The sequence below is a fragment of the Oryx dammah genome, unplaced genomic scaffold (assembly GCF_014754425.2).
Source record: "Oryx dammah isolate SB20612 unplaced genomic scaffold, SCBI_Odam_1.1 HiC_scaffold_28, whole genome shotgun sequence".
In the NCBI taxonomy this organism is placed as follows: Eukaryota; Metazoa; Chordata; class Mammalia; order Artiodactyla; family Bovidae; genus Oryx; species Oryx dammah.
The window spans coordinates 110,379,637-110,404,903 of NW_024070212.1; the positions used below are offsets into that span (position 1 = coordinate 110,379,637).

The 25,267-nt window shown below is 43.7% G+C and overlaps 1 protein-coding gene across 3 annotated transcripts in view; it reads left to right on the forward strand.

Annotated features, from left to right (window-relative positions):
• GIGYF2 (GRB10 interacting GYF protein 2) overlaps window positions 1–21,626 on the forward strand; it is a 133,079-nt gene extending 111,453 nt beyond the window's left edge. For all 3 annotated transcript variants that reach the window (XM_040231776.1, XM_040231775.1, XM_040231777.1), the window contains 7 exons: window positions 6,620–6,742; window positions 9,721–9,930; window positions 10,065–10,267; window positions 11,401–11,555; window positions 13,094–13,290; window positions 15,563–15,710; window positions 19,795–21,626. In XM_040231776.1, coding sequence (XP_040087710.1) covers window positions 6,620–6,742; window positions 9,721–9,930; window positions 10,065–10,267; window positions 11,401–11,555; window positions 13,094–13,290; window positions 15,563–15,710; window positions 19,795–19,862 — 1,104 coding nt within the window. In that variant the 3' untranslated portion in view covers window positions 19,863–21,626. The remainder of the gene's footprint in view (window positions 1–6,619; window positions 6,743–9,720; window positions 9,931–10,064; window positions 10,268–11,400; window positions 11,556–13,093; window positions 13,291–15,562; window positions 15,711–19,794) is intronic.
• Window positions 21,627–25,267: the final 3,641 nt, after the last annotated feature.

Sequence of the window (25,267 nt, forward strand, 5' to 3'; positions counted from 1 at the left end):
GGCTCATAAATTTAAACATTGGCGCCTACTCTATCAGTTCAGCAGTGCTAAGGCAAGGATAAATGAGACAAGGCGACTATCCTCAAAGAGCCCATAGACTCATGAGTGCAGGAAGCTCAAATGTTTGGGTGTGTAAATAGGAACCATCATACAGGACTTGAAACATAGCTGACTGTGGGGGTTATTGAAAGGTGGATTGAGGTGATGTATGCAAAGTGTTGTTTTACAAGAATTCAAAGCCTCATTTGAAATAGTAGAAAGTGAGACTGGGAGACCAGTAAAGAGAGTGAGATGGTGGTGGTGACGATGAGAACTGGCTAACATTAATGAGCAAAATCTGGTGATGCTCTGAATCTGAGGGATGAGGGCAGAAGTTGGAATGGCTCTTAGATAGCAGGCCTTCCGTGACTGGGAAAGTAGTAGAACTGTTGATGAAATCAGAGTAATTGGAGAGGGAGGAGCAGATTTATGGTAGGGTCTACAAAACTTCTCATAGAGTGTATGGCTGGCCATGAGGCTTAGTGTTCCCCACCTTCAAGAAACTCGTAGGATAAAGACATAAACAGAACATTGGAATACAGTGGGGTAAGTGCAGTGAGTGAGGGAGCACGGAGCAGCAGTCCTCAGGGTGTGACCACCTGGGAGTTGGTCGATGCTGTTCAGTTGCTCAGTTGTGTCTGACTCTGTGACCCCATGGACTGCAGCATGCCAGGTTTCCCTGTCCTTCACTATCTCCCACAGTTTGATCAAACTCATGTCCGTTGAGTTGATGATGCCATTTGACTCTCATCCTCTGTCACCTCCACCTCCTCCTGCCCTCAGTCTTTCCCAGCATCAGAGTCTTTTCCAAGTGAGTCACCTCTTCACATCAGGTGGCTGAAGTATTGGAGCTTCAGTTTCAGCGTCAGTCCTTCAAGTGAATATTCATGGTTGATTTTCTTTAGGACTGACTAGTTTGATCTCCTTGCTATCCAAGGGACTCAGGAGTCCTCTCCAGCACCGTGGCTCAAAAGCACCAATTCTTTGGCGTTCAGTCTTTTTCATGATGCAACTCTTGAGCATCTATACAAAACTACTGCAAAAACCACACGTTTGACTATATGGACTTTTGTCGGCAAAGTGATGTCTCTGCTTTTTAATATGCAGTCTCGGTTTGGTTTGTCATAGCTTTTCTAAGGAGCAAGTATCTAAATTTCATGGGTGTAGTCACCGTCTGCAGTTATTTTGGAGCCCAAGAAAATAAAGTCTCACTATTTCTACTTTTTCCTCATCTGTTTGCCATGAAGTGATAGGACTGGATGCTATGATCTTAGTATTTTGAATGTTGAGTTTTAAGCCAGCTCTTTTACTCTCCTCTTTCGCACTAATCAAGCAGCTCTTTAGTTCCTCCTCACCTTCTGCCTTTAGAGTGATACCATCTGCATATTTGAAGGTGAAAAGTGTTAGTCATTCAGTCCTGTCCGACTCTTTGCAACCCCATGGACTGTAGCCCCCCAGGCTCCTCTGTCCATGGAATTCTCCAGACAAGACTGCTGGAGTGGGTAGCCTTTCCCTTCTCCAGAGGATCTTCCTGACTCTGGAATTGAACTGGGGTCTCCTGAATTTCAAGCAGATTCTTTATCATGTGAGCCGCACCACATGTCTGAGGCTATTGATATTTCTCCCAGCAGTCTTGATCCCAGCTTGAATTTCATCCAGCCTGTTAACCACATTCTTGGGTCCTACCCAGACTTACTGAACGAGAACCTCTTGGAAATGGAACCCAACAGTTGTGTTTGAATTAGCCCTCCAGGGCTTCTGATGCTCACTGATATGTGAGACCCACTGCCCATCTGAGGAGTTCGGGAAGCTTTCCTGAAAGAAGATAACTTCCAAACTGAGCCATGAAGGGAGTGAAAATTTAAATCTAAAGAAAAAAGGTCAAACAGCCAGTTTGCAGAATGGAGGGGGTTTGTGAGAGCAGAATGAAGTTGCTGGAGAATGAGCCATGAGGTTCCTATTTAGGCTTCATATCTAGCACTTGAATTGCTAGGTCATGTGATGCCAGTATTTTTAAGGAACTGCCAGATTGTTGTCTGAAATGACTGCACCATTTTGTGTTTAGTGTTTGAGGGTTCAAGTTTCTTCACATCCTCATCAATCTGTATTATATGACTTTTTAATTATAGCCATCCTAGTAGGTGTGAAGTGATACCTTGTAGTGATTTTGGTTTGAATTTCCCAATGACTAATGATGTTGAGTTTCTCTTTATGTGTTTATTGACCATTTGTAAATCTTCTTTGGAAAAATGTTTATGTAGGTCCTTCGCCTATTTTTAAATTGGGTTCTTTTTATTGAGTTTTTAAAGGGTTCTTTATATATTTTAGATATTTGAGTTCTATATCAGATGATTTAAAAATATTTTCTCTTATTTGTTTTTTTCCCACTTGCTTGACAGTGTCCTTTGATGCACAAAAGTTTTACGTTTTGATGAAGCCCCAATTATCTGTTTGTTCTTCTGTCGCTTGTGCTTTTGTTATATCTAAGAATTACTAAATCTGAGGTCATAGTTTTACAGAATCCTATGTTTTCTTCTAAGACTTTGTAGTTTTAGCTCCCTAATCTATTTTGAGTTAATTTTTGTAAATTATGTGAAGTGAAGGTTTGACTTCATTCTTTTGCTTGTCATCCGATTGTCTAGCACCATTTGTTGAAAAGTCTATTGTTTGTCCATTGAATGGCTGCGACATTCTCCTTAAAAAATTAGAAATGTAGATTCGTTTCTGCGCTCTGAATTCTGTTCAGGTGATCTGTATGATCACTGTGCCAGTAATACACTGTGTTGACATTACTATTGCTTTGGTGTTAACTTTGGAATCAGTGAGTCTTCCCAATTTGTTCCATTTTCTCATAATTTTTTGGCTCTTCTGTGTTTTTTTAAATTTCTTCTATGGATTTTAGAATGAGTTTTCAGTTTCTGCAAAGAAGCCAACTGGGATTCTGATAGGAATTCCATTGACTCTGTAGATCAGTTTGAGGAGTTTTGTTATCTTGACAATACTTAGTCTTCTGATCTGTAAACATAAGATGTTTCTATGTTCATTTAGATCTTGAATTTCTTTCGCTGTTTTATAGTTTTTAAGAGTGTAGTTTTTATATTTCTTTTGTTAAATTTATTTTTAAGTATCTTGTCTTGCTTTCATTGTAAATGAAATTTTCAAAATTTCATTTTCAGATTCTTTGTAAGGGTATAGATGTGCAATTGATTTTTGTATACTGAGCTTATATCCTGCCATCTTGCTGGACTGATTTATTAATAGTTTCTTAGTGAATTCATTAGGATTTTCTGTATCATGTTATCTGCAAATTCTGAGACCAAGAAGCACCTACAGTTTAGCCTGTGTCTCCAGTGAATCTGCCAGTTGCCCCCTAACTGCCTTTTACCCCAACGTTCACTGATTTTGAAAGTTCCCTTAGGCTTCAGCTCCTCATTCTCCACACTCTGTTGCAAATGAAGTCAGCTTCCTTGAGAAGAGATCTGGAGCGCTCCCTCTAATCTGTTCCTCCCACCTCATCCTCAAGGCCAGAGATCCCCGAGTCACAGCTCTAGAGCTGGGAACTGTGGTGGTGGTGGTTTGGTCGCGACGTCATGTCCAACTCTTGTGACCCCATGGACTGTAGCCCACCAGGCTCCTCTGTCCATGGGATTCTCAGACAGAAATACTGGGGTGGGTTGCCATTTCCTTCTCCAGGGGTCTTCCCGACCCAGAAATCAAACCTGGGTCTCTGTTTGATTGTTGCAGCCAGACTCTTTACCTACTGAGCTAGGAGGGAATTGCTCTGGGAACAGTGGCACCCACTTTTTCAGTTGAGCCCTTGGGGCAGGACATGAGCCTCAGGTCTCTTTGGCTTACCTCTCCTGGTGGTGTGGAACCTCTGCCTTTCAAACTATAGGGCAGTGGCAGTCAGGGCCCTCATGGTCTCAGGAGACCCAGGTTCAATCCCTGGCTCTGAAAGATCCCCTGGAGAAGAAAATGGCAACCCACTCCAGTATTATTGCCTGAGAAATACCATGCAGTCCATGGGGTAGCAAACGAGTTAGACACGACTTGGCAACTAAACAACAGTCTCAGTAGCTCTATGCAGTTTCCATTCCATAAGTGGAGGCTAGACATAAGCGAGCTCCCATCTCTCAGCAGTGCTTGTCTCTAACTTAGCCTCTGTAACAGGCAGCTGGAGCCAGGACGAGAATTGCTAACATTGTGCTCCTTCCGGGGAGTCAGCCCTCTGCCTGGCAGCCGAGGGGAGAGAGGGAAGGCTGTGTTCTTGGCTCCCCGCATCTGAATTGCTTAGCTGAGCTGGGGGTTGGGAGAGAGCAAGTCAGGGCACAAGTCCTCCAGACTCTCTGTTTTTACATTTCTTAAGGATTGTTCTTAATACTTCTTAAAGAAATGTCACTTAAAAAATGGTGTTGAAAAAGTAAGGTAGCAGTATCAGAGCAGGGAGAAAATGTAAAATTTTTAAATATCAGTGAAGGATATTAGGCATTCAGGGGTCCGAAAATGTCCCAAATTCCCTACTGTTTTCTTGTCGCTTGGGAGAGAGTTGTTCTGAAAAGTGTGATTGACAACCTTCAATTCTCTGGGCAGTACAGGATGTTGGTTGAACTGGAAAATGCCCTGAGGCAGTGTTGATGGAGTGATGGGATAGCATTTCTTACATACAAATAAGACTTAAGGGAAATGATAGAGGTCTGTCATGTGAAGGAGACTTAGATTTGTTCTGCATTACTCCAGAGAAGAGTCTTGTGAATCATGAGCAGAAAGTACAGTGAAGTATATTTTGACACAAAATAAAGGAGGACTTCAGAGGTGCCTGTAAGGGGAACAGGCCATTTCAGGAGGCAGTGAATCTATTCTTGGTGCTGGCTGAGTTTCTGCTGCAGAGGACTGGTGATTGGTTCCTGGGTATGGTGGGGTGATATAGCCACTGGGATTTTAGACAACAGTGGTTGCTGGCTGATTGCATCAGAATTACAAAAATATGCAAATTCTCTGGCTTTACCTTTGACTATTCATTGAACCGGGGCCAGGGCGGCTCCGTTTTTACAGGCCTTCCGAGTGATGCTTGCTGCAGATTTGATTGACATTGATATTGAAGTCGCTCAGTTGTGTCTGACTCTTTGCGACCCCATGGACTGTAGCCTACCAGGCTCCTCCATCCATGGAATTTTCCAGGCAACCCAACTGGCGTGGGTTACCATTTCCTTCTCCAGGAGATCTTCCCAACCCAGGGATCGAACCTGGGTCTCCCGCATTGTAGGCAGACACTTTACCGTCTGAGCCACCAGGAAAGTTTAGGACTTTCCAGATGTGTCATTTCCTGTGGAGAGGAAGAGTTCATTTGTGCCCCACTTCTCCTACTTGGTACCCCATCTTTCTCTCTTAGCTCCCTTCTGTACCTCTCTCCTCTCGGAGCACAGGTGGCGTGTAAGAGAAGTGCCCCTACTACCCACCACGGGGCAGAACATGTTGAGGGTTGCTCAGCATGTTACGGATGTTCAGTAGTGTTGAGGGCACTCGTTTGGAGGGTGTCCGGTAACATCAGTGACAGTTTAAGCTGCTTTTACCCTTATCCCATCAGTTCCAATTTTAGAGATTCTTACTGAAGAACCTTTCTATTTTGGCATTTTGTTTTGATCCACACATGTACTGTTTTTATTATCTGGTTTAGGTTTGGTTTTTGTTGTTTTTGTTTTTAAGAGCTATAAGATGTGTGAAAATTGAGTGAATCTTTTTCTGGCCCTGAAAGACCAAGGGATTCCCTTAGAAATAATCAAACTTTTGAGAACACTAAAGTATACAGGACTCATATTTACACTTTACTTTAGTCAATAACTTTAAGGGTTAGGAAAAAAAGAATTATCGATTAAAGCCAATTTAGTGCTCATGATTAGAAGCCACAGCCTGGTTAACTCCCTTCCTTGAAAGGCTGATTGAAAACTGTGCCTGGCATCAGCTGCCCACCTCAGCTTTCCATTCAGAACAGGGTATCCTGTCCTTATTCCTTGGATTAAAAACATAGTGATTCTTTTGTTTCATTCTCTCTCTGTATGGCTGTGTATTGGAGTGTGTATCAGTGGCAGGTGTAACAAATTTGCAGTTTCTTAAGAGTAAATCAGGTAAAGATGTACTGATGTATTTGGGCTTCCCTGGTGGCTCAGTGGTGAAGAAGTTGCCGGCCATTGCAGGGCATGTGGCTTCAACCCCTGGGTCAGGAAAGACCCCTGGAAGAGGACATGACAACCCACTCCAGTATTCTTGCCTGGGGAATCCCATGGAAGCCTGACGGGCTACAGTCCATGGGATTGCAAAAGAGTCGGACACCACTTAGGACTAAAACAACAATAATCTTGGTGTGTTTTGAGTTGTTTTAAAATAATCTTGTGACAAGGGAAAATTAAGTAAAAGAAGCAAAACTGATTTGGTAGAGTAGTCATGTTAAAAGGATCAAAGAAGGAAGTTTGAACTGAATGTTACGAATGGACTGGAGGGAAGCATGGAAGTTCTGTGCACAGCGCATCATTGCCCCTCCTGTCCATGTATCCTCATGAACTCTTCTGCCTTCCTTTTTTGCTAGCTTCCCTCTTCTTCAACGTGGGGCCAGCAGTCCAATACGACAGCATGTCAGTCCCAGGCAACGCTATCATTGGCTGAAATCCAAAAACTAGAAGAGGAACGAGAACGGCAGCTTCGAGAGGAGGTAAATTTTAAATGTGATCTAGACAATCGGTGATTCAGAATAGCCAGTGTGCATTCTGGGTTAGTGTCTACTAAAGATAAACATTGTTGTCAGAGTTGCTGTGTATCCGAATTAGATATTTATTTTTCACCTCTTAACCTGTACGATGGTCACTAGCAAATGTGAAGGATCTAATAGAAATAACATTAAGATTGGGTACAGAAATGTTCGGTTACCTTTACCATAGCTCTTGAGAGAATAGCTCAGAAACAGAAGTTACATGGGTGTTTCAGAATTGGGGGTGAGTTTTGTGCAAATAGCCTCTTAAAAATTTGGCTTACAATGCAGAAATTTTTTTCTCTAAAGGGTACTGGGTTCTGACTAACTTAGAAAACCTTAAAATATGACAGAAATACCATCTCTCTGCTTGTTCGTCTACATCCTGTAGTTCCTCATTAGGATAGAGAGGATACAAAATAGTGAAAGGGGTTGGGGGGGGGCGGCAGAACATAGTTCTTGACAGAAAGGAAAAAATGAGTGAGTGAAATGGTTTGGCTCAGCATACCACTAGCTGAGTGCCATCTGTCCATCGTGTATTTGCTGCTTGTGTGGATATAGTTGAATCTAAGACAGACAAAATTCTCTCCCTCCATAAAGCTTACTTTTAGTTGAGGGGACAAGGATATGAAAAGACATATGGAGTTCTCGAAGGCAGTATGTGTCAGAAAGAAAAATAAAGTGGAAAGGGGCGTAGGGAAGAGGTTGGGAGTTAGTGATAGCATTGGTGGTGGGCAGCAGCTGACCGTCTAGTTTCAGGTGTGCTGACTGGGAAGGCCTCTCTGAGAAGGTGGCATGAGGTAACTGAGTCTTTATGGAAGTACTGTACATGGGTATGATTTGAGGCAGAGCAATTTGTTCGAGAATGCAAGCTGTCATTCTTTATCTGGGTGGTGTGGTTCACTAAAGGCTGTGAAAATCGTCTCTGCGTGTTCACCGTGTAGTGTGCATGACATCACCCAGTAGGTTAAAAACTTTCTTTGTCTTAAAATTTACCATATTTCCTACCCTCCTTCAAAAGAGAAAAGGCTGAGCTTTCTCTGAAATCATCTCTCTTTTCTCAAAAGTTTTAACAGCTGGATGCAGAGCAGAGTGTAGCTTCCTCCTCCAAGGCTAGAAATTGTTTCAATAATTTTGGTCCCTGCTAAATAAAAAAAATAATAATGGTCATCAGAGTTGAAATAACAGGTCTTTTCTTGTTCATATTTTTGTCTGTTAGAAGTTAATAATTGCCTTGTGTTTTCATTTGATTTTCTTTGAACAGTTAAGTCTGTGCACGCTTCAAAATGTATAAAGGGCCACCCAGCAGATAGTATCCGACAGTTCTATTTCATTCCTTCCCTGGAGGTGTCCTTTCCAGGACCCTCTAACTTGTTCAAATCTGAACATGCTTGACTTGCTGCACATGCGCTCTGTTTCTCAAAATTTTGTCATCTGCCTGTTGTCCTAGGTGGCGCTAATGGTAAAGAATCCACCTGCCAATGCAGGAGACGGGTTCAGTCCCTGGGTTGGGAAGATTCCCTGGAGGAGGAAGTGTCAGCCCCCTCTAGGATTCTTGCTTGGGAGAATGCCATGGACAGAGAAGCCTGGTGGGCTACAGTCCATGGGGTCACACAGTCGGACAGACTGAAGTGACTTAGCACGCACACATATTTCTTTCCATCTTGTTCTCTGTTGTCTTTCGTGATGGAGTATTTTCTCAATCTTCTCTTTCAGTCCTTCTATTGAACTTTTAACGCATGCTCTCTTATTTTAAAGTTCTGAGTCCATATATTGTTCCCTCTTAAGTATTTGTGTTTATAGTCTCTTTCTCTTGTTTTACTGAATACAACATGTAACCTCTTAAGAATGATGCTTACTGATCACTCCTGTTTTCCCTTGCTTCTGTTCCAGCAGAATTTTGTTTGTTTGATTTGGTCTTTGGCTTTCATCTCACAGGCTGGGCTGTTTGTTCTTATTTAGGAATAAGGCACTGAGGAGCTGTTGGGAGGTTCTGGTGCATGTGGCACCTTGCTGGGCTTTGCTATGATGGTGTCTGTAGTGGTCTCTTCTGTTCAAATCCTACCATCCGTTGGTATCTATAGGTGTATTCTCTTGTGGTAGGTCAGCTTTCCTGTAGAATAATCCACTTACCTGGTTCAGCCTCTTTAAAAAGGAAAGTTTTAATTTTCTGTTGGGGAGAGGTGAGGGATAGCTGCCAAGTGTGTTGGGTGGGGAATGTAGTCAGGGTCTTAATGTTGCTTTTTACAGACTTTCAGCCTGTCTTCCTTTGTTCGAGATACCCATGCCTGTAATTCCCGAGCTTTCTGTATGAATTGACCTGTTTCTGAGCTTCCTTTTACTTCGCTTTCAACTTACTGGGTCTGTTGTATTGGCTCTCTTTTATTTGCTTGCTTTCCAGCTTTTAAAAACTTTTCCGTTCTCTTTGTCCTTAAAGTTTATGTTTTAGAAAAAAATTATTTTCATCATATTGATAGGACTTTGGAAATAAACATATTACATTTTTATGCTTAACCAGAAGTCCTATTTAATTTTTAAGAAGTAATTCTTAATTTCTTTTTATTCTCCTCTTAGTACTTCTGACTGTTTACATCTTTATTTGCAGCAGAGTAGTTAACTGTTAGGTGTTTAGTTGCTTCCCAGGTGGCACTAGTAATAAAGAACCCACCTGCCAACCCAGGAGATGTAAGAGACATGGGTTTGATGCCTGAGTTGGCAAGATCCCTTGGAGGTGGGCATGGCAACACACTCCAGTATTCTTGCCTGGAGAATCCCATGGACAGAGGAGCCTGGAGGGTACAATCCATAGGATCACAGAGTCAGGCACAACTGAAGCGTCTCAGCACACACACTATGTATTTATATTCCGTTTAGCATACTGGACATTTATAACTTTTATTTTAAAAACTGGACTCCTGAGATAGCTTCTCTTGTGCGTGCAGCAGAGGCGCCAGCAGAGGGAATTGATGAAAGCTCTTCAGCAGCAACAGCAGCAGCAACAGCAGAAACTCTCGGGCTGGGGGAACGTCAGCAAACCTGCAGGCACTGCAAAGTCTCTTCTGGAGATCCAACAGGAAGAAGCCAGGCAGATGCAGAAGCAGCAGCAACAGCAGCAGCAACACCAGCAGCCAAACAGAGCCCGGAATAATACGGTGGGTCCGTCTTCCTGAGCGGTTGTTGTATGTATGGACTGGCAGTGTGAGTTCTCTGTTTTGACTTTGGTGAGCTCTCTTTCTGACTTTTTAATATTATTAACTGTAGTTATTTGTGTCTCTCTCTTTAACAGCATTCCAACCTGCACACCAGCATTGGGAATTCTGTTTGGGGCTCTATAAATACCGGTCCCCCTAACCAGTGGGCCTCTGACCTAGTCAGTAGTATCTGGAGCAATGCTGACACTAAAAACTCCAACATGGGATTCTGGGATGATGCAGTGAAAGAGGTGGGACCTAGGAACTCAACAAACAAAAATAAAAACGCCGGTCTCAGGTAGGGCTCAAAGCGATTGATCTGTGTTCCTTGGTGGATTGGGGGAGGAAGGGCATGTGAGGAGTATGATACTGGGTGGCCACAGAAAGGTACTTATTTAGTTTCTACTTACTTTCACCTGTATCCTGGCATGTGAGGTGATAGTTTGATGATTGTTTTTCTTCCCTATGGAAACACATGGTATTATTACTAGCGGCTCCTTTGGTTGCTGGACATGGAGTCTGTTGCCTGTCACGTGGTAAACACTTAATATTGTTTGTTACTGCTCTTGAATATTTCTCTAAGGTAGTCTCTAGATTCTAGCATTTTCTCTAAAATTTTAAGTTAGAGTATTATAAACACTAAAACTGTTTTATTTTTATGATGAATTTGTTACATCTTACATTCATCTTTCTTTTGTTGAACAAGCATGGGTTTTAATGTTAAGTCATGAACTCAGATCCCAGCACTAGGACTTACTAGCTGTGTGACCTTGGGCAGGAGGGAACCTCTTTGAGCCTCAGTTCCCTCATCTGTAAAATGAAGATAACAATAACAGCTTCATGGGTGTGGTTGTAAAGGTTAAGTGAATATGTGTGAAGTAGTTAGTAAAGTGCCTGGCACATAGTAACTACTTAATAAATGGTAGTGGTGTCAGAATATTTCTTCTCAATTCTGAGGGTTTAATGTGTGATGAGTAGGACACTGAATAGTTGAGCATCTTTGCCAGGCACTGTGCTCTAGGCCTTTGCATATAATATTTTTATTCCTTTTAATAACCCAAAGAAGTATTAGTATCATTTTACAGATGAGGGAACTGAGGCTTAGCAAAATTTAAAATCTTACTGACAGACATGAGAAGAACTTAATAATTTCTCTGAAAAGAAGCCCTTATTCACAAACTAGAATGTATTAACCAAGGCTAGATTTTAATAGGCATTGAGTAAACTCCCCCACCCCCAACCCCAGTATTTCACTTTTTTGTTTTTGGGCTTTTGTTTGTTTGTCTGTTTGTTTTCATTTTCGGAGCCAAGAATTGGATTGCTGGACAGCCATCCAATGTTGCCAAGACATTATCTATGTATGGTGTTAGAGTATGATCATAATAGTAACAGTTCCTGGGAATATAATACCACCCTATTGTTTTGCTTTAGTAAATCTGTAGGTGTGTCTAACCGGCAGAATAAGAAAGTAGAAGAAGAAGAAAAATTGCTGAAGCTCTTTCAGGGAGTAAATAAAGCCCAAGATGGATTTACCCAGTGGTGTGAACAGATGCTTCATGCCCTTAATACGGCAAATAACTTGGATGGTAAGAACTGGGGAGGGAAACCCAGCATGTGGAATGGCAGAGCAGGCCCCACAAAGAGTTAGGAAATTGAGATGATGGGCCGGCCTTCAGGAGGTGAAGTCTGATGGAGGTCAAGTCCTGCACCTACTGTAAGAACTTGACTCTTTCACAGCATTACTTGTGAGAAAAGTTCTGTAATACTGTCCTGAACTAGGTTACCAGTGGACACCAAAGAGTAGCTGCTTTGCAGTCTGTCCTGTGATGGACAGGGCAGAAGAGATCATGGTTCTGTCCCGCTCACTTTTGGAGAGCATCACCAGATGAATGAAGGAGACTGACTGTTATCCCGGGGACATAGGTCAGCCTGCACGAGGGAAGACTGGGGTGATGTGAGCATCTCTCCCTTCCTGCCTTTGGGGGCAGGGGTGGGAGTCGTGACAGAGCAGGTAGACATGCTTTGTGTGGGATAAAGCTGAGACCTGTAATGTATGCAAATGAAAAGATTTCGGTGCAGTTTGAAGAAAAACTTGCTGCTTGTTGGTTGTTCACAAAGAGAATTGTCTGCCTGAGATGGAAGCAAGTACTTCCCTCACCCGCAAATGTTCAAACAGAGACCAGTCAGCTCGGTGTGGACGGGATTCCCATAACTCGTGAGCTTTGCTGAACTAGTCCATCTCTGAAGTCTTTCCTAAAGCCAGAAACCTTTTTTTAAAAAAAAAAAAAACGGAGCAGGAAAAGAATTGAAGGGTTCCTTTGCAGCAGTGTGACAATAGCTGATGGTCAGAACGAGTCAGGGAAAGCAAGAGCGAGAAATAGTAATGGCTACCATCCATTAAGCACCTACCATGTACTAGGCACTTTCTGGGGGTTAATATGTGTTATCCTAGTGATCTTAATTTTGGCCATAACTTACCTTTACAATGTCGGTGGTGTTATCCCCATTTTATAAATTAGGAAACGGAGGCTCAGGAAGGTTAAGTAGCTCATCAAGGTCACACAGTGAGCAAATTTCAGAGTCAAGTTTTAAACCCATGTCTGTCTAACTCTGATACTTGGACTTTTCTCCTGCACCACACTGCTTCATGTCGAATTTTTCTGTGTAAACAGAGGTTATCTCAGTGAAGCAAAAGGAGGCTGCAGCTTTATCTTCAGTATCTGTCATGGTGCCTGGCACACACCATGGCACTTAAAACATATTTGACTGAATTTAAAGAAGAGAAGAAAGGAATCCCCAGATTAGTCTTAGAGAAGCAGTTGTTTCCATCAACATAACTTAGTTTCTACCAAAATAACATTCAGTGAAACAAATATATGCATGATATCTTCATCTCTGTGATATTTCAGACGATTTGGGGCATTACAATGAGAGTGGGGTTCCCCCCCATAGCTACAGAGTAGGTTAAAGAATTTAGCATATTTAGCACAATAGCTGCATGCCTTCCCAGTTTCCATCAGTCATACCCCTGTTAGGTGTTAAAATATACTGAAGACTGACCCTGACCTCTGCTGTGTGGTATTTCATTGTCACTCTTTATGTCTCCTTCCCTCTCATGTTACAGTGCCCACATTTGTTTCTTTCCTGAAGGAAGTAGAATCTCCATATGAGGTCCATGATTACATTAGGGCCTATTTAGGAGATACCTCTGAGGCCAAGGAGTTTGCCAAGCAGTTCCTTGAGCGCCGTGCCAAACAGAAAGCCAACCAGCGGCAGCAGCAGCAGCAGCAACAGCAGCAGCAGCAGCAACAGCAGCAGCAGGTACGAGGTAGCAGAGTGAGTGCAGTGCCCTGGTCAATATTAGTGTCTTGAAAGTGGAGCCTCCAGAGAAATGAAATTTTAAAATACTACTACCATTTTTGTACATCACATGACTGGAACCTTTTAAAACCAGGTAGACTTGACATTTTAAAATTACATGTCCTGAGACCTTTGTGAATTTCCCAAATAGCAAGTATATAACCATTCATTCACTGTTGGTCATACCAGCCCCATTTTTCTTGGTTCATATAGATGCCTCTGTCCAATTGCAAATGCCAACTTGTCATAGATGCATAAATTTGGTTTTAATAGTTAAAATTCACCAATGGTAACTCTCTGAAGCTCCAGATCATTTGTTCCCAGTATTGACAGTACTGTACCTGCCAAATATCTCATACACTGTTGACGAGAATGTAAAGGTATAATCGGTTCTTGTTATTCTTGGGAGCTCTATTCTGTGAATTTGCTGCCAACACAGAATTAGCAAATGCTGAACCATTGCTCCTAGGGGGGTTAGGTTTCTGTGGACCTGTGTTATAGCATTTTTGTCAGCTTGTAACTATGGAATGCTGATAACCTTGTTCTGTGTGTGATTCTGTTTACGGATCCGTTATTTAAATACATTGCTGCTTGGTTAATACTAAACTCACAGCCAGTGCCACTGTAACTCGTGCCTGAAGAAAGCTTCCCTGACACACACATTTGCTGAGGCACATCACAGCCTTTGGGCCCTTTAGAAACACTAGACAGCCCTTGACCCTTGGGAGCCATTTTAAGCAATGGAATCACCAACAGCAGTGTGAAAACATGACCTGAAAGAGACCGAGAAAGATGCTCCTTTGCCGTGTGAGAGCTGAGACAAGGAGGCAGGAAGTGTCTCCGAGTTCTGCCTCAGCTGGGAATGTGCGTCTTGGGCAGCTCAGTTTTTCACTGCTCTGTAGACATACATGCATATTCAGAGTGAGGACAGAAACACCACAAGCACGCAAATTCGCAGATAATGGGATCCGTGAATGAGAAGGATTGTCTTTACAAGTTTCTGAAGAACAGTCTGTCAGGACTCTTGGAGAGGCTTAAGAATATTTTCAATGTCGTAGTTCTTCTACTAGAGATAATGTTTGTCAGAGCTCACTTTTAGGACTGTGTAAGGTACAGAGAAGTACAGGGCATTTAAAATCCGTTTGGATAAATGGGGCTAATGGATCAACTGAAGGGAAATGAAAGATGTGAACACAAACAGCCCCAGGAAAAGCATGTTAAGGAATCAAAAGAGAAGACGGCGAGCAGCAAGTACAGAAGCCTGGTGTGTGAGAGGGCTGCCTGTGCGTGCAGCCAGGCTCGCCCCCTGCCTGTTCCGCCGCCCAGCTCGGGAGCCTGATCCCAGTTCAGAATGCGTTGCTCTCACAGGAGCAACACGTAGTGTGAACGGCTGGTAGACCGTTTCATAGTTTAGCCAGTTGGTATAAAGCATGTGAATGATATTTTGGGAACAGATCCCTTCTGGGATTGCTGCTAGGAATGAAGTGCATGACATGAACTTTGTTTTGCTTGGTAATGGGCTGTCAGCCGGTCTGTGGGCTCTCCTCTCTGTCCCGGGGCCCAGAGAACAAAGGACCCTTCCACCTAGAGCAGGTGAGGGGTGTAGATTGCCAGAGAGCAGACTCCTGGTGAATGGTACAGATTCCATGTCTGTCTGGCGAGTTGTTTGGTTTTTTGAATTTTGTTTCATCTTTTGCTGTGCTGGGCTGTGGGCTCTTCTCCAGTTGCGGTGAGCGGGACCCCCTCTCCGTTGTGATGCACAGGCTTTCTCATTGCAGTGGCTTCTACAGAGCACTGGCTCTAGGGCATGCAGGCTCAGCAGTTGTGGCTCCCAGGTTCCAGGGCACAGGCTCAGTCCTTCCACAGCGGGTGGGGCCTTCCCAGATCAGCGATTGAACCTGTGACCCTTGTATTGGCAGGTGGATTCTCTACCACTGAGCCACTAGGGAAGCCCCTGGAGAGGTTTTGACAACTGTGCTGTCTCAGCAGTGTGGACCCCTGGAGTCCCCAGGATGGGCCTTGTGGAGACACACAGCCTAAGTGGGTTGTCTGAACCTCAGTGAAGGGAAGAAGGTGGCTCAGTGGACTGCTCTCAGTTTCATTGTTACCAGAATCCGTGGTAGGCTTCCGTTTCTAAACTCCTCCTTGGTAATGAGGCCAGATGGGCCATTTTCTGAGGGGGGCCAAGCTTGCGTCCACTGTGTGGTCTCAGTGGTGCCATCTTGTGTTACAGGACTCTGTGTGGGGAATGAACCACAGTGCGCTCCACTCGGTGTTTCAGGCCAGTCAGGCCAGCAGCCAGCAATCCAACTTTGAAGCTGTGCAAAGTGGCAAGAAGAAGAAAAAGCAGAAGATGGTCCGAGCAGACCCTAGTCTATTAGGTGAGCACAGGCCTCAAGTCTTAGATAGGTGTTGGGGGTGAAGTATATGCGAGGCCCATGGTGGAGGGTTTTTCATGAAAGAAAATTTTTCTTAAAAAAATTGTTTTAGTTCAAAATAAATAGTATTTACTGGGAATCTCTTTAAGAGCTATGCCTCATCTATTATAGGGAGCAAGAAAAAGAATATATGTATGGTGCCTTAAATTTTAAAGAGTTTTTCACATCTAACATGAATTTTCCTAAAACCCTTTCAGTTTAGTTGGAAAATAATGCTGATGGAGAACAGTAAATGTTGTTTAAAATGTAAAGTGCCGATTTGTGTGGAAGCAGACCATAATCGAATCAGATACTCAAAAAAAGAACAGATGTTTGTTGATACTCACTGTAGAATAGTCTCAGAATTACCCTGCATCATGAGGCGATGTTCCAGCGTTAACAATAGTAAACCGAGGCCTGGAGGATTGAGAACGCTTCCCAGAGTCACTCAGCAGTCAGCAGCGCAGCTGGGGTTTCACAGCAGGTCCACTCTCTCTTCACTCTTCTCTGTTACCGTAGCTATTCTTTTTTTTCCCATGACTGTCCTTACCCAATGTTAGGGACCAGTGTCATCACACAAGTCAGCTCTGAGGAGAAGGTGACACCTGAATTGGGGCTTTGAAAAAGCAGGAAGGATAGGGTATGGTGTTTCTGGAATAACAGCATAGGCAAAGCTGATGGGCTACCTTTGTTTCTTAAATTGGCCTAACAACCTCACTGACAAGGATGAAATTAAAATTATTCTCTGTTCGTGAATGTATTCATGAGCTGTTATAAAACTGTGTTGTCTGGAATAGAATGGTTGTATTGGCAAAGATGGCAGGTTGGGAAGTCAGGCAAACCCTTTGGAGGGTGCAGTATAGACCAGGTGAAAGATACTGGAGGCCTAGGGTAGGGCTTTGGCGGTGGAGATGGAGAGGAGTTAGATGGATTTCAGAAAGTTAGGGATAGGCTTGGGCAAGGAGAAAGGAAAGATTTAGGCAGCAGGATGGAAAGAGTTGCCCTTTTGATAAAATGATGAGCACTGGCAAGTGCAGCAGGCTTTGGGGAAAGGACATGCTGTTTCGGTGTTGGTGGACCGAGTGTGAAGGGACGGGGAGGCATCATATGGAGGTGAAAGAGCTGGCAGTGCAGTGAGAGGTAGGCTGCTCTGCCCTTGGGGGATCCACCCCTCAGAGGTTTCCTGCCCTGGAGAAATCAATAGACCAGTGACAAACCTAGCTTTGAGCAGCGCCCCTTGGAACTGCACTCTGCAGGCGGGCTTTGGAAACCTAGAGGTCTGGCGCAGTTTTGTTTTCTTCTGCCTGTCTTGGAAGGTTATGTTAAGGATGGATGGATCAGTCCAAAATTTTGTCCAGTTTTGACAGAAATAGATGAATGTAGATTTTAGAATGTTTTTCAGTTCTGGTTGTGAGTTCTAGCTAAAAATCTCCCACTATTTAGCTGTGGTACTTGGCGAGGGCAGTAGGGGTAGGTTCCTCTGAAAATGAGGTGTAAATGTTTTTGGACTAAACATTTGATCTGACCCCATTGTTTATTATAGATGTAAGAAAGAAAGGGACTTAAAATCCCCCTTCAGGGGAATGAGAGGGAGGTCGTTCTAGGACTAGAGTTTTAAGGAGTATATATCCTGAAAGGGAAAGAGAAAAATTAAATATAAGGGAAGTAAAACTATTCAGAAAATACTGAAGAAACTCACTTGGGTGAGCTCTTGCTTATATACCATTTAATGAGAATTTTTGCTCAAGTAAACCTTCTTCTGGAAATTCCTCTGTTAATTTCTGCTCTATACCTACCAATCATTTATTATTGTTTCTAATTGACATATGCCTTATTGTTTCTAATTGATATATGCCTTATTGACTTGCAGATTAAGAAAAATTAACAAATATACATCAGTCACAAGTTACCCATGAACATAATAGGAAAACAAATTCAAATTTGACCCCATTGTATCCATTGAGAAAGTGGTCACTGATCAAAATAGTGTTCTGCTTCTAAAACAAACCTTGAGAACAAGCCTGGCCTCATTTTAATGCTCATGTCCTCCACTGTGCTTGTGTTTTCTCTAGTTTTTCAAGCTGGCAAGTGCCATTGTGAGCCAGCATCCTGTGCTTGCATATGAGAAATATACACACAAAGTACCATTGCTCACCAGTCACAGTTTTCTTACAGGAACAGTCCCCCAAACCTTAAAGTCATGTGAGTGAGAGTCTGCCCCAAACCTTAAAGTCATGTGAGTGAGAGTCTGTTGTTCTAAGCCTAAGAGAGTGTGATGGTTAGAGCTGGGCATACTGGGCCTCAGTCCCTGTTTGTATTGCTTGGGGTCTCATGACACCCCAGAGCAGCCCCCTTCTGTCAGGTGGGGAGGAGTGCCCTCCTCACTGGGTTTTTTTGACAGGTAAATGAGACCACATCTGCTAAAGCCAGTCCAGTAATCATTCTGTTATAGCAGTGAAAACCATTTTTTGGCCCCAGGTTTCTTTTCCCAGCCCTGTCTCTGTATGACTGGGAAAACACAAACAGTTTATGTTTTTTTGCATTCCCGGTTTTATTGCATGTAGCTCATTTTGTTTTTATCACATTTCATTTGTTCCCAAGATACATGTGAAGTCAAAGAAAAACCTGCTTTAGGGCCGAGTAATAGTTCATTTCACAGACTGTTTGTTCTTTAGGGTTTACGTTTACCTAAATAACTGTTATTTTCAAGTATGAACACACTAAGCCTTTCATTATTTTGATGGGAAAAAAGTCCTGCAGGTTATGGGAACGCAGTTGAGGGGTAGAGCTCAGGTTGGGGTTTGGAATCCTAACCTCTTCCAATAGGAGGCTTTGGAAACAGCTTGTACTACAGCTTCCTTGATTAAAAAATAGGGATGTTTGTGTTTTCAAATCAGGATATTTTGGAGTCAGTGTAATATAATTAAAGTCTTTTTATTATGTAAGACATTTTTGTGTATTATTGGTACATTTAAAATGTGTATTTGTTTGAAAACTTGGATGTTAAAGGGCAAAAGGGTGGGGATAAAGCTCAAGGTAGTATTAACAGAGCTGCCTTTAGACTGGAGAGCTTCCCCTGTTTACTTTTTGATATTCAAACAGCAACTGAGACAGTTTGGGGTTTCATTTAGGGTGGTTGAACTGAAAGCATTTTGAGACTCACTCATTCCAGAGAGGCCCTGTTAATAGTAACTTTTATCAGTCTCTGATTATGTGGAGTTTATTGAAAACATACATGACTGATGGCATTAGGTTTTCAGACCTCAGTAGTATTTGTAAGCTCAGCTGTGCTAGTATTGCCTTTTCTAAACTAGATAGCATTTTGGTTAATCAGTATTGCTCAGTGAGATCCTTGCCTTTGGTGGTCTACTTACAGTAGGTTGAGCTGAATAAGGAAGTTTTTTCATTTCTGTGCTGTCTTCTGTGTGACAGGAATAACAGCTGAGAGCTCTCAGGAGCTTGTAGCTTGTAGCCTGCCTTCCCTGGAGCCTCCTACCCCCGGAGCAGAACCTCTCAACCAGAACTTTGGCAGTTTTGGTTCCCAGTTGGTGAATGGGGCTGAAGTAGTGATTATTCTCACTCAGATGTCACAGTCATTTGGTCTAGTGGTTGTAAAGTCCTTAGTGTGTATTCTTGTCCTGCCCCTGCCCCATTCTTCTAAGGTAGCTACACCTTCTGAATGAACTTCTGCCCCTGGCCAGCTTGGCTTGGCTTTGGCACACACACGTGCACACACACCCCAGGCCTAGATTCAGGACTCCTAGGGCAGTGGTTTGCAGTTCTTTTTAAGCAGTGATGCTGGTGTGTGTGTTTCTTCCCTAATTAAATTATATCAGAGCCTTAAGAAATAAAACATATAAAAATAGAATCTCTCATTGGAAGGGCAAGAAAACCGCTGCATTGACTTTTATCCTTTCTTCTTCCTCCTTTTAGTATCCCTGTTGGTATACTCAAAAACAGGAGACTGAAATTCCAGCCCCCTGCCTGAGTTTGAGCCACAGGGTTGTCTGGGTGTGGTTGGTCACTCATTGCAGATTTTTTCCTGCAGGGTTTTCAGTCAACGCTTCCTCGGAGCGACTCAATATGGGTGAGATCGAAACTCTGGATGACTACTGAGCGCCTGCCAGACCAGACTGGCCTTCCCTCTCCTCTCTGCCGACCATGGATTCTCCAGCTCTGGACACAACACTTACTCACCATATACTCTCTGTCACTGCAACAAATCACAGAACCGATCATCTCAGGCTTTTTCTTCTAGCCCTTTGTGTCCAAGATTCTTTAAACCGTTTTTGTTGGTGCGCATCTCAGACTGTAGATGAGTGGACCGGACGCTGTGTCTCGGGGGTGGCAGTGGGGATTCCTCCCCAACAAGGCTGATTTTGGGCAGCACGTGTTTACTGTGCCGTGATTTCACCTCCTGTCTCCCAGAAAGTGTGTTGGGATCTGCCAATAGCAATTTACTTTCTCTTGTCATTTTTTCCCTTCTGTTTGATTTTTCTTTTTCTTCTTTTTCCCCGCCCCACCCCCCAAACGGGCAAGGGGTCTGACTGGTGCAATCATGAAGAGAGTTAATGGTAACAGACATTGGCCAGCAACAAAACGCCCATGGACTGTGACTTGAGCGTCCGACAGAGACAGTCAGAGCTCTTCCAGTCTGCAGGTGGCATTGCCGCAGCTAACTTCGGGATTGCATCCAAGAGGCCCTGAGTGGGGTGGTGTTTAGATTGATTGGTTTGATGTTGCACACCCCTCGCCCTCATTCTTTCTGAGGATCCTTTCAGAGAAAGGATTCTTGGTTTTTCTTCATTAGATAGTGACTTCCAAGCAAGCTGACTTCTCTCCTGGCATACTCCAACCTGATCGGACAAAGGAAGCCCTATGGCCTGGGAGAGGAACTTATTTTTAATTTTTCTTTCTTACAAAAACGGATTTTTTCCCATAAATATTTTTACTTCAGAGGACTAGGACCAGTTTGTTTTGGGCCTTTCTGCTGAAAATTTGTCTCGTTTTAAGAGGCAGTTAGGATCTTTACCATATGTATGAATTTGTATAATTTCATTTTGGATAGGGATAAACTGCTTCTGATAAAAGCCCGGAATTTCATCTGGTTCCTCAGAGCATTGCGTGTGTGTCTTGCTGTGGCCCCGAAAGGTTTTGTCTAAAGATTCTGGAACGGCAAGTTGCTGGCTTGCCTTTTCTGAAAAGAGAGCATGCAAAACCTGACCATCTTTTAAGACCTTCATCCGTGGAAACCACTAAACAGGAGAGTCCCGTGGGATGGAGGGGACGGGAGAGAGAAGCCTGTTCTGGCTTCGATCATGGCCTCCTAATACCCCTTCACTGCAAATATAAATGTATCCAAGCCCTATTTATAAGCAAATACTCCTCCTGCCTCCGCCAACCCCCCACAGAGCATCACCTGAAATTGCCAATCACACTTGGGTCTGCAGCCACTGGACCATCCGTCCCCGCGCAAGAAGTGCTGTGGTTTGGGCGGCTCCTGGTCGAGCGCCTTCCCTTCCTGACATCATGGCCCGAGGAAGGCTGGAGTTGCTCTGAGAGCAGTTTGGTTTGGGATGATTCTATTTGGTTTCTGTTTTTATTCTTTTGGATCAGCATTCTCCCTATCCCTTTTGGCCGCCCTCCCTCCTAAACATGTACAATAACTATACAGAGACTGCTACAAACTTGTATATAGTTTTTGGATCAAACAGCATGAGGAGATGGGGAACCATTAAAAACTGGGGCTCCTGCTCTCCTTTGCTTTGTAAATTCATAAGTGGGGGTGGGGAAGAGGGACAGTTAAGATGTTTACAGAACTTTAAGCTCCCTCGGAACTTTTGCCAGTGTGGAGGAAAATAAAAAAGACCTTAAATAAAACCTGGTGGTATTCTGTTTGGGTACATCTCTTGTACTCACGCTTGTCGAGGTGAGTTTTGCACTAAGCCATGTCCTTGACACCATGGAAAAGCTGCAGACTCGAGTGCCCTGGATGTGGAGGCAGCCATGGGTTTCTCCGGCCAGTTCTTTAGTTGAAGAGCGTAGAGGTCAGGGTAAACGGGGTAAGTTGATACAGTGTCCGTCCTCCTTGGCCTCTCTCTGCTGACCTGTGGCTCGTTTCCTTCCCTCACCACACAGACACACACACACACACCAGCCCCTGAAGATCCCCTCCAGAACCTGCCCACACCTTCCAGACGAGATTCAACTCCGCTTGTTTGGGGGAAAAGTTAAAGACACAAGCATTAGGGAGAAGGTCGGGAGATTTGGGGGAAGCAAAGTCATTTTAGTCATGGAACATTACACTTGCTTAACCAGCAGCACTGCTTTTACCTGAGGAGTTTCCCACATCTTGGAAAGAAACCACTCTTCCCTAGGAATGTTTGTTTCTGTAGCAATTCTATCAGATTTTCAGTCTCATTTACTCTTTCACTTCCAGCAACCATGTTCTTACCTCTTTCTGTGAATGTGAAGTGAAGTGAAAGTCTCAGTCATATCCAACTGTTTGAGACCCCATGCACTATACAGTCCATGGAGTTCTCCAGGCGAGAATACTGGAGTGGGTAGCCTTTCCCATCTCCAGGGGATCTTCTCGACCCAGGGAGTGAACCCAGGTCTTCCAAATTGCAGGCGGGTTCTTTAGCAGCTAAGCCGCAGGGGAAGCCCAAGAATACTGGAGTGGGTAGCCTGTCCCTTCTCCAGCGGATCTTCCCCACCCAGGAATCGAACCAGGATCTCCTGCATTGCAAGTGGATTCTTCAGCAGCAACTATCAGGGTAGGCCCTTTCTGTGAATAAACTGGCAAATTATCGAAGCTCTTCTTGAGTTTTAAAGTATTTGTTTTGTACACTGTTTGCTTCCAGTTGGCATAAGTCAGGATTTCAGAAACATACCCAGACAGAATCATTTGATAATGGACACTTTCCCCAAGGGCGTTGGTGTCCTGGTTACTGTTGCTACATAATGCCCCCAAATTGGCTGACAACAACCGTTTCATTTTATTGGTAATTTTGTGAGTCAGGACCTCGTAGGAAGGGCTCACCTGGACAGTTCTTCCATGGTTCTCTGGTCTTGTTCAGATGTCAGCAGAGGCTGCCATCTTGGGAAGGTTCTGTTGGGTTGGCCAACACAATGTCTCACTCTTGTGAATGGTGAGTGGTTGATGCTGGCAGTTGTCGGCTGGGCACTCTTCTGGGTCAATGGCTGGAGGAGCTGTCTGTGCTTCTCCAGTGAGAGTGGTGGCTGCAGGTAGGTGAGCTGCTTGTTTGGCTGCTGACCCCCCTCCCCCCCGGGGGGGGAGGCAGAGGCTGCCTCATCTCTTCTGACTTTCTCTGATACTTTATTCTGTCAAGGTAGTCACAAGCCATTCAGATTCAGGGGTTTGGGAACTGGAGTGAGTGGTCAGGTCATTCTAGACGAGCAGGCGAACGGGAATTATCTTCACGAGATGAGGTTCTGTGTATACACAAGGAGCTTGAACTCTTCACTGGCTCTGAGTTGAAGGCTCTTCTCTTAATTTCAAGATAATGGTCAGTTCAGTCGCCCAGTAGTGTCTGACCCTTTGCAACCCCATGGATTGCAGCGTGCCAGGTTTCCCTGCCCATCACCAACTCCCGGAGCTTGCTCAAACTCATGTCCATCTAGTTGGTGATGCCATCCAACCATCTTGTCCTCTGTCATCCCCTTCTCCTCCTGCCTTCAAGCTTTCCCAGCATCCGGGTCTTTTCAAATGAGTTAGCTCTTTGTATCAGGTGGCCAAACTATTGGAGTTTCAGCTTCAACATCAGTCCTTCCAATGAACACCCAGGACTGACACCACCCTTATGACAGAAAGCAAAGAACTAAAGAGCCTCTTTATGAAGGTGAAAGAGGAAAGTGAAAAAACTGGCTAAAAATTCAACATTCAAAAAATGAAGATCGTGGCATCTGGTCCCATCACTTCATGGCAAATAGGTGGGGAAACAGTGGAAACAGTGAGAGACTATTTTCTTGGGCTGCAAAATCACTGCCATGGTGAGTGCAGCCATGAAATTAAAAGACACTTGCTCCTTGGAAGAAAAGCTATGACCAGCCTAGATAGGATTTGATCTCTGGTTCCTCTGCCTTTTCTAAAACCAGCTTGAACATCTGCAAGTTCTTGGTTCATGCACTGTTGAAGCCTGGTTTGGAGAATTTTGCTAGCGTGTGAGACGAGTTCAATTGTGCAGTAATTTGAACATTCTTTGGCATTACCTTTCTTAGGGATTGGAATGAAAACTGACCTTTTCCAGTCCTGTGACCACTGCTGAGTTTTCCAATTTTTCTGGCATATTGAGTGCAGCACTTTCACAGCATCATCTTTTAGAATTTGGAACAGGTCAGCTAGAATTCCATCACCTCCACTAGGTTTTTTCGTAGTGATGCTTCCTAGGGCCCACTTCACACTCCAGGATGTCTGGCTCTAGGTAAGTGATCACACTATTGTGGTTATTTGGGTCATGAAGATCTTTTTTGTTTAGTTCTTTTGTGTATTCTTGCCACCTCTTCTTAATATCTTCCGCTTCTGTTAGGTCCATACCATTTCTATCCTTTATTGTGTCCATCTTTGTATGAAATGTTCCCTTGGTATCTAATTTTCTTGAAGAGATCTCTAGTCTTTCCCATTTTATTGTTTTCCTCTATTTCTTTGCACTGATCACTGAGGAAGGGCTTCCCTGATAGCTCGGTTGGTAAAGAATCTACATGCAATGCAGGAGACCCCAGTTCGATTCCTGGGTTGCGAAGATCCGCTGGAGAAGGGAAAGGCTATCCACTCCAGTATTCTGGCCTAGAGAAGTCCTTCCACGTAGGCCATGGAGTCGCAGAGTCGGACTGAGTGAGAGACACTGAGGAAGGCTTCCTTTGCTCTCCTTGCCATTCTTTGGAACTCTGCATTCAGATGGGTATATCTTTCCTTTCTCCTTTGCCTTTAGCTTCTCTTCTTTTCTCAGCAATTTGTAAATCCTCCTCAGACACCCATTTTGACTTTTTGCATTTATTTTTCTTGGGAATGGTCTCCTGTACAAGGTCACAAACCTCCATTCATAGTTCTTCAGGCACTCTATCAGATCTAATCCCTTGAATCTGTTTGTCACTTGCACTGTATAACCGTAAGGGATTTGATTTTTAGGTCATACCTGAATGGTCTAGTGGTTTTCCCCACTTAATTTAAGTCTGAATTTTGCAGTAAGGAGTTCATGATCTGAGCCAGTCAGCTCCTGGTCTTGCTGACTGTATAGAGCTTCTCCATCTTCTACTGCAAAGAATATAATCAGGTTTCGGTATTGACCCATCTGGTGATGTCCATGTATAGAGTCTTCTCTTATGTTGTTGTAAGAGGGTGTTTGCTACGACCGGTGCATTTTCCTGGGAAAACTCTTGTTAACCTTTGCTCTGCTTCATTTTGTTCTCCAAGGCCAAACTCGCCTGTTACCCCAGGTATCTCTTGACTTCCTACTTTTGCATTCCAGTCCCATATGATGAAAAGGACATTTTTTTTTTCC